At 26.4% G+C, this 12,603-nt stretch overlaps 1 protein-coding gene and 1 long non-coding RNA gene across 2 annotated transcripts in view; one reads left to right on the top strand and one right to left on the bottom strand.

Moving 5' to 3' along the window:
* Positions 1-5,285, top strand: part of LOC102675691 (tumor necrosis factor receptor superfamily member 4-like) — a 16,145-nt gene extending 10,860 nt beyond the window's left edge. The window contains exon 2 of the mRNA XM_006615812.2: positions 4,245-5,285. Within this exon, the coding sequence (XP_006615875.1) occupies positions 4,245-4,709 (465 nt within the window). The 3' untranslated portion in view covers positions 4,710-5,285. The remainder of the gene's footprint in view (positions 1-4,244) is intronic.
* LOC116185650 lies at positions 5,009-6,975 on the bottom strand. Its single transcript, XR_004150514.1, has 2 exons — positions 5,827-6,975; positions 5,009-5,382 (listed from the first exon to the last, which is right to left on the bottom strand). It is a non-coding gene; the product is annotated as an uncharacterized LOC116185650 (long non-coding RNA).
* Between the last annotated feature and the right edge of the window lie 5,628 nt (positions 6,976-12,603).

Below are 12,603 nucleotides of genomic sequence, written 5' to 3'. Positions count from 1 at the left end.
TGAAAAAAAAAAAAAAACGAAAAGGGGGACACAAAAGCCGCCGCAATTACTGCTTCCGTTTTGTCCGTTCTACCGGATGTCCTATTCATACTCGTCACTATGAGCGCCGTTACTTCCGTCATTGTAGTTACGGATCTACGACCGATTGTAAATCATTCTCTTTCTAGTCTTTCTTCCACGTCTTCCGTTTTATAATAATCGACATGATGCGATGTTTTACGCGATACAAACAATTGGCATGAAATTCGTTTAATCTTTAAATTTTCAAAATTACGTTTATAAATAGTGAAGTCAAAAATAGTGGTTTCTTTCAATATCAGTTTAATTATTACTTTTAAGTATCATTTCCTAAATTATATTATTCAGAAGAAATTCTATTTCAACAGATTTTCAATCGATTAATTTTTAAATAAAAAAAAGATATATGAAACAGCTGATAGTGCATAAATTATTCACCGATTATTTTTTAGCTATTTCTAAAACTCGTATCGAGATACGATGGCGTCTCGAGATTCTCAAGATCGAACGTGTGATAAATTCTATCCGGCAAGACTGAGATTATAATGATGGCCGCGAGCATGACAGATCTAGATCATAACACGTACCTCCGTGAATTATGGATACAAGATGGTATATCTGGGCTGTAATTGAGTTTGAAAATGATGTAGTCCCGTGAAAGATTGCTCCTGAACATCTGTTTACGAAACAAAAGGTCTCCCTTTTCCTTGTCTTCGGTTCAAAAACTTCGATTCCTTGCGAGCATAAAATAATCGATTATGTGCATTCTTTTGTACTTGTTTAAATTAAAACTGAAAGAAGAAAAATCTTGTAAACACTTCTTTACGAAACAGAAACTGTTCTTTCTTTCACTGATTATGAATAATTGTTATTTATTTTAAAAAATAAAATTTTCAACTTGAAACAATAATGATCATTATTCTTGAAAATCTGATTCGAGAATCGTGTATCCTCAAGTATCATCTTCTGGTTTTTTTTTTTTTTCGTTAGTCATTTGAACCTCGTGGTTAGAGAGACAGTGCAAATTCCATGGATTTGTCAAGCTCACGTTTCATCGTATTCGAACGACAGTGTTTTACGTGCTAAGGAAAAGGAAGAGGTTAGGAGGAGCCCGGTTACAAGCAAGGAGAAATGATCGGAAATTGTTAAAGACTGTTTCCAAGTGTAGCCACTCGGATACTTATGCCAATTCCTTTCCAGGATGCAATTTCCTGTTCAGCTTCCGTACGTCAACCCTTTTATTATTGATTAAAGACGAAGAACCCTCCGGACACAGCGACCTTTCGAAGAGACGCTTCACCGATCGTGAAGAAAATTATTTTTTTTCCAAGAAGAATTTTTAACTACTGTTTATAAATCATATAAGAGAAAAGTTATTGTAAAAAAGTAAAATCGTCTTTAAAAAAAACAAGAATTGATTACCAATTACTCGAAAATTAACCTAACTTTTCTTGATCATCAATAAAAAATGAAATCCCTAAGCAACTCAACTATGCAATTTGAATTTTTTTTAGTGACTGAATTTCTACCACGTTATATTATTATTAGTATCATTATTAGTATTATTATATGATATCATATTGATATCAAAATATATAAAAAGAAATACTAACCTCAAATGCCAATTGACCTGAGCAGCTCGAATTTACTTTAAGGGACAGCATATGTCGTATGTGTAATGAAAAACTGATCAGATAATTTGACAATGACAACACGATGCTGAAAAGATCACTATTATTAACCCCTTTGACGGGACTTGTCTTACTCGCAAATTGACAGGGTGCATCCTTACATGATGGTCGAGCTCGTATTACGCGACCGATAAAATGACACTACCTACAAATTCATATGTCTGCTACTTGAGTCTTTTGAAGAATTATCTATATATAATTAAATTTTTATATTTTTCGTTGTTTTTCTCAAGTTATTTTTAAACCGAAATCGAATTAATGCAACATTTTCTATATATAAATTAATATTTTATAATGTTTATATATTAGTATAATAATAAATATAATCAAAGAGAGACAAAGAAATCTGAACTTTAAACTAAAAGAATAAAAAGTTTTTTATAGTTTCATCTTTGTTGATACTAATGAATTTATATTTGACAATATGCCAGAATTTCATGAAATTATTTAAAATATGAAAAAGGATTTAAAGATTTAATTACAACTATGTAGATTTTATGTTGCTTTTTTAATGATTTTGAAAATGTTTATTCATATTAATCAAGACTTTTACAAAGAAAGAGCTTCGAGGATAATATTATCTTTAATTAAGGAACTCGTATGATAGTTACTTGTGAAAGATAATGTTCGCTGAGAGAAAAATAATTAAGAAAAATAAATGAAAAAAATAATTAAATGAAAGAATTTGATTATTATTTAAAAAAAACTTTTTTTAAAACTATTTTTAATATTAATTTATTCTTAATATTAAAAAATTTATTGTTAAATTAATATTTAATTATTGTTTTTAAAACTTATAAAAATTCTATAACCTTAAAATTTTAATCTAAAAACTCTTACAATATGGTATGTATTTCGAGTATTTGACATTACTTCATCTCGATCAAATTTATTTAGTGTTGTCGTTAAGGAGAAAATAAGGCAACGAAATAAAAGAAAAGAAAAGATGAAAAAGTTTCACAAATGAATGGAGCCCGGTGCAATGATGCACCTGATGGCTTGGTGACTGTTGGCGCGTGCCAACAAACAGCGACAGCTGTCAGCTGCGACGAAACTATATCACTGGACCGAATCGTTCTTTTCATTACAAACGACGTTCTTCGTGCCCTCTATCTTCATTAATTTCAAACGATGTGGACTACTATAGATATGATAAAATGAACGTATTAATATCATAATAAAACATCTGTGCGTGTAGATATTCTTCGAAAAATAAAAATTAGTTGGAATTATAATGATTTTGATTAACTCGAAAAAATGGTTGTGTTTAATAAAATAAAAGATTTTTTCTGCCTCTATATAATATTAAAAATATCTTAATCATAGAATTATTCTTATTAACCTAATCTGATAATTAATCTGATAAAAAAAACATGAAACTTTGTATTATAATACAAAATTAATTCTGAAAAAAAAGATGTTATTAGGTTGAATATTCAAAAGAAAATATTCGAAAGAATATTCTTTGAGATCGTTATTTGCATCTGAAAGAAGATCAAGCGATCGTTTATAAAAATTCATGAAGATATAAATAAAGCTAATGGTAAAGTTATAAAAAATTCTTAGCAGGTTGATTGTACGTATTTTCTGCTGTATCTCGATCGATGTTTGAGAGATTATAAAAGAAAGGCACAAGGTGTTCCCATAGTCAGGTGGTTTTATCCTTTAGCACCTGTTCCTTGAAGCTATGCTGTAAATTTAGAACAAAATGACTTTCAACTTTATATATCATATATCATATAATATTTGATTGTTTAATTAAAAAAAATAACTATAACGTTATATGCATAGTTTAAAAATTTATTTATTTTAATTAATTTATCCACTTTATTATATTTTTTTTTATCATATTTACATAATATATTCATATATTGAAAAATTCATATATTAAAAATAAAGAATGAATAATACAAAAATAAATAATAAATATATTGAAAACATATACTTATTAAAAATAAATATATTAGAACATATATCAATTAAACTGAAATTTTCATTTAACTATAAATAAATACATATGTGTTATAATAATATTTTGTTTTTCAATAATTTAAAAATTTATATAATAATTTTTAAAATTAATTAGGATTTTGTAAACGTGTGGGAAGTAAAACCATAATATAAAATAAATAAAATATATAAATAAATAAAAAATTATATTCTTGCAAAAGAAATGAAATTAACTATAATTTAATAAACATGGTTTTAAAATTAATTACAAATTCTGTTACATCTGCCGCTACAAATTTTTTCGAAACCGGTTTGCTTGATTTCTCGTTGAAGACTTTTTATCCACCGAACTTTATAATTTGTCTTCTAAATAAATCACTATCACGTTTCTCGAAAATATCCTTCATTCTCTCGAAATTGAAACCGTATACCGTCTTCTAAAAGGTTAATCGATTAAAAAATCTCAAAAATTCGAAAAATGTCGAGATCATTGAAGAAAGCTCGATGTGTAGCAATTAAGGGCAACATGAGCCTCCAATGTTCATCGAATTCTCTCTGATCAATCAATGTTTATCGTTGTTCCAGGTGAACGAAGCGAGACCACGTATCAGGCATCAGAAGGGCGGCAGCCATTGCAGCAGATGCGGTCCAGGATGGGGTGTTGTGAACCGTTGCGTTCGTGGTCGTGATACTGAATGTGGAAAATGTGCACCGGGCACCTATAGTCCTCACCACAGCATCCAGCCTTGCTGGATCTGCTCTAGATGTGGCCCGGGTCTCTACGAGGCGCATCCTTGCACTTCAAAAACGGACACCGTCTGCGATTCTTGTCACAGACCAGCTCCAGATAATCCTGATTACCAGAGAAAATGCAAAGGGCGAACAAATTTGTTCCTGGCTCCGGAAGATGCGTTAGAAACTGGAGAAGAGAGTATTTTGGTAAATGATCCTGATGGCCAAGATCAGTTAGACGATGGAAAGGAATTGCTAGAGAAGGATGCTGAAGCGGCCATTCTTAATGAAGAATTGAATTCTTTGGAAAGGTTCTAAATGTAAAATCTTTGATTATTAAGAGGCAGTTTAGTTACTGCCGTTACATATTTTGCTTCCGTTTTACATGGAGACAATTTATAAAGAATTTTTTGTGGAGAATTATTGTGTTCAATGTGAACAAAATTGTTTACCATTTCTATTGAATAAGCGATTCCTTCCTATTAAAGTTGTAAGTAGAATTATTTGCATAAGAAGAAAGTTCTTTTTGGACGATTTAATGTTGATGATTGATTTTCGTGTATTAAGTTATAATTTAATTACAACTACTTGTCAATTTTGGTGCTCATTTTTTCAACTTTCTTATTGTTTTTTTCTTGTATATGATTACTAATATGTATAATTCTTCGAAGTGGAGATGATCGACTTGAACCGATCTCCGATTACTAGTCAGTTAGTTACTAAGTAGTCAATAAAATATAATATACGAAATTAATATGAATTTTATTTTCGTTTAATTATTAAAGTTGAATTTTATGGTGTATATTATTATTGTAAACACTACGTTTCATTGAATAATACGTGTATCGCACTTTTGATGTCAATAATTATTTATAATATAATACTTTTGGTTTATTATGCTGTTATATGTTCATTAGATGACATCGATTTTATATTTTCTTTTCAAAATGTTTTAAAGATTCGGACATAAAGAAATGAGACCTAAAAAAAACTTTTTTTTTAAGATCTAAAAATGCAAATTACCATTTATGCATTCAGCAACTTGAGATAATTAAGAGCATCCTGATTGTAGATCCTTGAATGATACAATGTACACTTAGAATTTAAGTATATTTATATACTCAAAGATCTCTTTAATATTATGTGAATTTTTACTTTAAAAAAAAAAGAAAAAGAGTCCTCCTTTTTTTTTTTGTTAAAAAATCTGGAGAACTCTTTTATTTCTAAAGTAAATTTGTACATCTGCGTATTAATATATTATTATACTGTTCAAAAGTTTGGATTAATTAATTAATTAATAATTAATGTTACATAACTTAACTTAATTCAAGAAACATTTTATCTTAGATTACAAATTTTTACAAGTTTCTAATAGAAGTTTCTCTAAGAGAATTCCAGACTTTTGAAGAATAATGTACATATGTTCAAAAATTACCAAACATTTTTCTCACTGTATGATCTCTTTAGAAAGATTTCTTATTATAAAATGAGCGAATTTTAATGTGAAATCATGTGTATACACGCCGCTAGAAATTACTCATGTATACAAAGCGTGTAAATACATTTCTGTAAATATAAGAATAATAACGATGATTAAGTTAAGAACAATAACGATATGATTAAGTTGTTATTAAAATTTGTGAATAGAAATCTCCGATTATAATTGTAATGTAATCTTTTTTTTTTTTTTTTTTTGATTCCTCGTTCAAGATATATTGTTTTTATCTTCAATACTTTTATGCAAAAAATACAACTTTTGTAATTTCATTATTCGAAATATTGCAGGGAATATAAAAACATTGTTTTTCATACAATCATTAATGAATCTTAATAATTTCGAATAGAAGTTTACCAAAGTACCATTATATTTTCTATATCCGTTTTATTTATTTACGTCAATGTTCATTCCATCGATGGACGTGGCCGTAAGAAACACGTCTATTATGACACAATAAAATACAGATATAATAATCTATATAAATTCTTTCTTCTATTACAACCTTCTCCTCTATTATATTCACGCTCGAAAAATCATAGAAAGAGTCTGTCAATATGTATACTTATATATTTCTTCGATGCTCAAATATATACGTTTAATTAGTGTTACTATTGTCGCGTCTTGACGAATATATTTATATCAGACATAATTCGTCAAATATCATTCGAATTATTATGCACGGTATAATAACGATACGAATACATATACTATATTATAGTATAATTATATCATTTTATATATAACGAAAAAAAAATAAAAACAATTGCTCTCGAAATTCTAAAGGAGCATATAATCTGAATAATTTGACGATAGCTTTATTTTTTATTTGCTTTTACCTGTAAATACGATGCGATTCTCTACTTGCATTGAGAACGATAAATTGTTATCTGAAATTAAAGATTACAAATATTCAAAAATCTCGGTCGATAACAGTAGTTTTGCAGTAATATTAAAATTTAAATATTTAAAATTTTAGATGAAATTCTAATTTTGTTTAACTTTACGTTATCACTGCTACCACTTTATATCAATATAATTTTTTTTATAATAAGTTTTAAATTTCATATATTTACGATTTTTAAAAAAATTTTATTTATTTTATCTTATAAAGATAATTTCAATCAATTGATAGCAATGGAAACGTATATATTGTAACTATACGAACAAAATCTCTAAAAATTTAGTTATCTCACAAATAAATTTGTTCATGTGATTAAAAATCGTTACATCGATAATAATGTTGATTATATTCCATAAATTTATAATACTTCATAATTGATGTCGTTACATTCTCGTGCGCTGTTATCTATCTATAAAAATAAATTATTGCAAAATATTCCATAATACGTGTGAGATACAATACAAATAAAATAATCCTCGCATTGATTTAACTGTATTAATACTCTGTACTAATTAAGCTAACCTCAGCTATATGTTATCTATCTCTCTAAGGAACTTTGGAAATACATACAAAACATTTATTTTTCAACTATTTTTTGTCTTGTTAAGTGTACGTATCGTTTTCTTTAATGATGAAAATTTCAAAATTGTATCGTAATACATACGAAGTATTTTATAACCTATATATATTATATACCTTTTTAAATATTAAACATAACAAATATTTCTTTGTGTCAAACTTTGCTTTTGTTTTCTTGTAATCCATACTTGATATTATCGAACAATTGTTACATAAAAAGTATCAAAAACGAGAATTGAATCAATTCTATTGCTATTGACAACACATTGTAACATGGAACATATTCCAGGACTCAGGACGTTCTTGAAGTTAGGCATAAAGATAATTCGCGAACACAATTCACTGGAACATTGTCGAGCAATTTATAACGTTCTTTAAACAGTCGTATAATTTGTTTTTCATTGACATAATGTGGACCCCGTAGAAATTTTTATACTTTCAAAATCGAAGAAGAAACTATGATTTTTCTTCTTTCTTTTCGATTATTTTGGCACGATGTTTAAAAGCTTCGAATGCTAAGCTAAAAAAAGTCTAAAAAAAATATTTTTAATTTCTCTATGCTATAAAGGATTTGATAAAAAAAAATTCGAAGAAGAATTCGGAAAGATATTCGAATTATCGCGCACTCCAGAGTTTGATTTGATATTATGTAAGAATACAACATATATATATATTTTAATTTTATGTATATAGAATTTTTCATTTGAACGACAATTCGAACAATTTTTATGCAAAAATGTGTTTGTATTGTTCGTTGTATTTTTTAAAGCGAGAGATTATTTTGAATCCTTTCTCCCTTTATTCTTATAAGTGTATGAAGTGATAATCGGAGAAAAATTTTCTTTGTTAATAATCCGATATGACTTTTATAGTTGTTCGATAATTCTAAAATTATATAAATCATAATTCGAGATAAATTTATATTGACAATTATTCTTAAAAGGATTGAATCGTGATTTTCTCATTGACATGTTGTCGATTACTCAATATTTAACAATAAAATAAAATTATATGTTCGGCTCAGACAGGGCCAATATTAATACAAAAGCTAGTCGAATAATCGAGAGAGTACATGTACGACATTATATATATGTATAGTTTAATAATATAAATCAATAGCATTTTACAAACGTACATATATGTACAGCTAAACGGATACAAAATAATGCTCGCAGAAATATCGCAAAAGATTGATTTCTTAAAGTGAATGTTATCGATAATGGGAAAAGAAATAAACGTAAAAATTATTAAGTAACTTGAAAATTTTTGAGAATTTGCCTCGTGTAAAGATTAAATGTAGAAATTTTTCTTACAAAATATGCTATTAGAAAACGATCACTATGCTTTGTGCGATGCACATTAAAATAAATCTTAAATCAAATAGAGATAAACGAGGAACTATCATTTTCAATGGCTTAACGAATTATAACTTTTAAACATGATTATTACATATTTTTATTTCATACATAACCAACATATGAGTAAAAAATTTCTATGACATTTCTAAATTTGGTCACTTTTCAACAAATATGACTATATAATGTCACAGCCATAAGTGATTCATACAACATCATACGAATTTACATTCATGTACACATATATGTATTTAATTTTCTTACAAGATCTTATTAATCCTAAAGAAGTTGCAATGTATAAAATATATAATTGGTATCCAATTTCGGAGACCTGAAATATTCATTAAGAAATTCATCAAAATTTCTAGTAAATATAGATTCAAAAATTATTAGTTGTATTACAGAAAAATATTGTCAATGGATTATTTGCTTGTTTTGTCTAATTCTAATTAATTAATTTCAATAGTTCATTATTTTTTATCATTTTTAATAATAATCATTTATAATAATATTTAAATTCAAATTTTTTAGAAATTTATCATTTATTTTGATATGCTATTTATTCTTTTTTAACACATTTTGTATAAAGAAAGCAAAATAGAAAAAAAAATATAATCTTTATAGATGTTTTTGAATCCTAAAAATTGATCATCACTTTAGATTCTAGTAAATTTAAATATTTATTTTCATAAATTCATTGAATATTTTTGAAATATCAAATATTAATTTGTACATACAAACATAAAAGCGTTTAAAAAATATTCAAAATTATATAAATGATACGTTAAGCCATTGAAACCTATTTTTTTCTATTTTAATCAAATATTTCTATAATTAAATTTGCTACATTAAATCTATACACAGAAAATTAATAAGATGTAAAAAAAAAAAAGACTGAGAGATAAAAGATCGATTTACCGGAATAAATCTCTGTAGCGTTGTAACAAAAGCATTTCATTAATATGTCACGATTACCATTCGATAAGGACACCGCAACATAATAATTTAACAATCGTGCGTCATTGCACAATAATTCGTATTATATATGTATACATATACATATGTACAAGATGTTCATCATAATGGTCACCATAATTTTTCATATTTTTCTGCTAATTCTACGAGGAAATATTTTGAACAAAAGATAATAATTTATTATAATTAATACTCAATTTGCAATAAATAAATAATAAAAATCGCAATAATAAAAATTTTTAAAAAAATTCATCAAAGATTATCTCAAGATCATCTGATAAATTATTGAATTCATCTTGATAATAGCTATAATTCCATAAAATTAAAAATATATGATGCTATTTGAAAAAGTCAAGATAATTTTGATTTTTTATAGAAAAAAATTAATATGTTTAAATGTAGATAAGTATAGACAACAGAAAACTGATTAACTTTTATTCAAAACATCTTTTTAACAGATTATCAGAAATATTTAAAAAATGGTGGATTAAAGCTTAAAGAAACACCTTGTATATATATATTTATTTGTATATTTTATATATATTTATATGAATTATGTATATTTTATTTATATGACATATGCATCCGCGCGCGCGTGTATATATATTGTGTGTACATATATATATATATGTATAATATATATATATACGTGTCATTTGTATGTACGTTTAATCAGATGAATATGATTCACACTTCTATAAAGATAAACACATTAATGCATGTGAAAACGGTGGAATAGTCATACGAACCCCGCTTCATTTTTTAATCATTTTTTAACAAATCCATGACTGGGCAATTTTTCGATTATCAATTAATCAATTAATTAATAATTATATGCATGTTATTTTTATTTGTTTATATAATTGTTTCACGCTTAGAGATCGAAAATATCGAGATATATATTTTTACATATCTATATGTACAAAATCGATTAAATTCGATATGCAAAAATAATTACGAAACAAAAGATTTCAAATTGTGTTGCAAGTCGTAACGAATCTCGATTCTGCGCCTCTTCGCATTTAAATTTGACTGATGACGTATAATTAAAAAAATAAGTTTTTCAAATCATGTAACCGACTTAATATATAAAGTATTTATATGTATTTATATATACGTATGAATTTTCTTTGTTCATGTATTAATTTAAATTAGGAATGTTAATCTCTTAATATATAGATTGGTGTTACCTTAAATCAAAATAAATTGTATTTTTTGCCAAATTCTCTTAAATATAAATAGATGTGTTTTATAAACCAAGCTATTATTTTATTGCTTGACTTAGACATTTTCAACGTTTTTGATTTAATTAAATTAAATATTATAGAGAAATAAAATAATTCACAATAAGATCATGATTTAAAAAAGTCTAAATTAAAATTACACAAACATTTTTATATGAATTGTTAAATGAAATGAAAAACTAAATATTAAATACAAAAAATTAATTTTTTTTATTTAATGTATTTCATTTCATTTGATTCACAATTCTTTTTATAAACGTTTGTGTCATTTTAACATATTGTATATGTATATTTAAGAGCATATTTTTTGAGAATGTAAATGTTCTTTAAACTTAAATTTGTAACGCTAATTAGATGTATAATACATTGTTATCCGATCTCAATAAATTTTTAATATTCTTTTCATACTTAATAGTGATTAAAATTTAAAATAAACATTGACAACACTAAGAATGTTTATATATAAAAAAATATCAGCATTCTTAGCTACGCATTTTCTATATAATAGATCTTTTTATAGGTCATGTTAAAGTTTTTGATTCATGCTAATACACAATAATACACAATCAAAAATAATAAAAGGAAATCACAGGTGGAATAAGGAAAAAGATTTCAAATATAAATTTATACTATATACGAACATAAAAAAAATATACATCTCGTTCGCATCATAAAGAAATATATAAATGAAAATAGCAGGAAGGAACGATATTACAAGATCGTCATGCCTGCAAGTACAGGATTTTGCGAGTCTCGTGCAATGACTCTTTGTCGGCACATTTAATCAATGCATTTCTTATGTACAATTCAATTAGAGCTTTACAATTTTCACAATAACAGACAGAGTAATCGTGAAGCATATAATCGCAATGCAAACACGGTTTAAACATCGCTCAGAGCTGCTCTATTTCTTATATTTATTTGTTTTTTTCTGCATTATCATTCGCAAAACATAATAATCTCCAACATATTTGTGAATATTATCTGTACAAGATTACTACTGAAATATACATCTCACACAAGAATCATTAAAGATGATTAGAAAAATTATACTAATGATTACTTTTTTACTTTTTTTTTTTTTGTTGTTCATTTACCTTTTATTGAGTTCAATCACGCTTCTCTATGAGCTGTAGAATGTAACCAGCCATGGATTCTTACGTCAACGTATGAGGTTTAGAAAACCAAAGAAAGGAGCAAGGAAATAAGCGGAGTAGGAATGGAAGGAAATCAGGATTGGATCTCGTTGATCTCGCACCTACTAATTACAAGAGAAATTTTGAGCTCCGTTAAATATAAGGAAAAATCTATGATAAACAACTAATATCATACAACTACTGACATCGTGCCCAAATCTACTCTCGCTCAACAATAATAATCTCAAAAAAAGAAACGAAAATTGATACGAAAAAATCGTACGTACAAAGAAGGGAAGCTAAAAGGTAGATGAAAATGTGCCACGAGTATGCAAATTAGTATGACTGATTCATAATTACTTGATACTGAAACTCATTGAAAATACTCATATCATTAAAATTAATTATAAAAATTTGTAAATAAAGTATATATTGTATTAGTAATCTGAATCTTTGTGTGCAATGTAATTCTTGAATGAAAAAAATCAATGAATCTTTTTTTGCAAATACTCGTGACATATATC

Source organism: Apis dorsata, unplaced genomic scaffold (genome assembly GCF_000469605.1).
Source record: "Apis dorsata unplaced genomic scaffold, Apis dorsata 1.3 scaffold_236, whole genome shotgun sequence".
NCBI lineage: Eukaryota > Metazoa > Arthropoda > Insecta > Hymenoptera > Apidae > Apis > Apis dorsata.
This window is presented reverse-complemented; position numbering and strand designations above follow the sequence as displayed.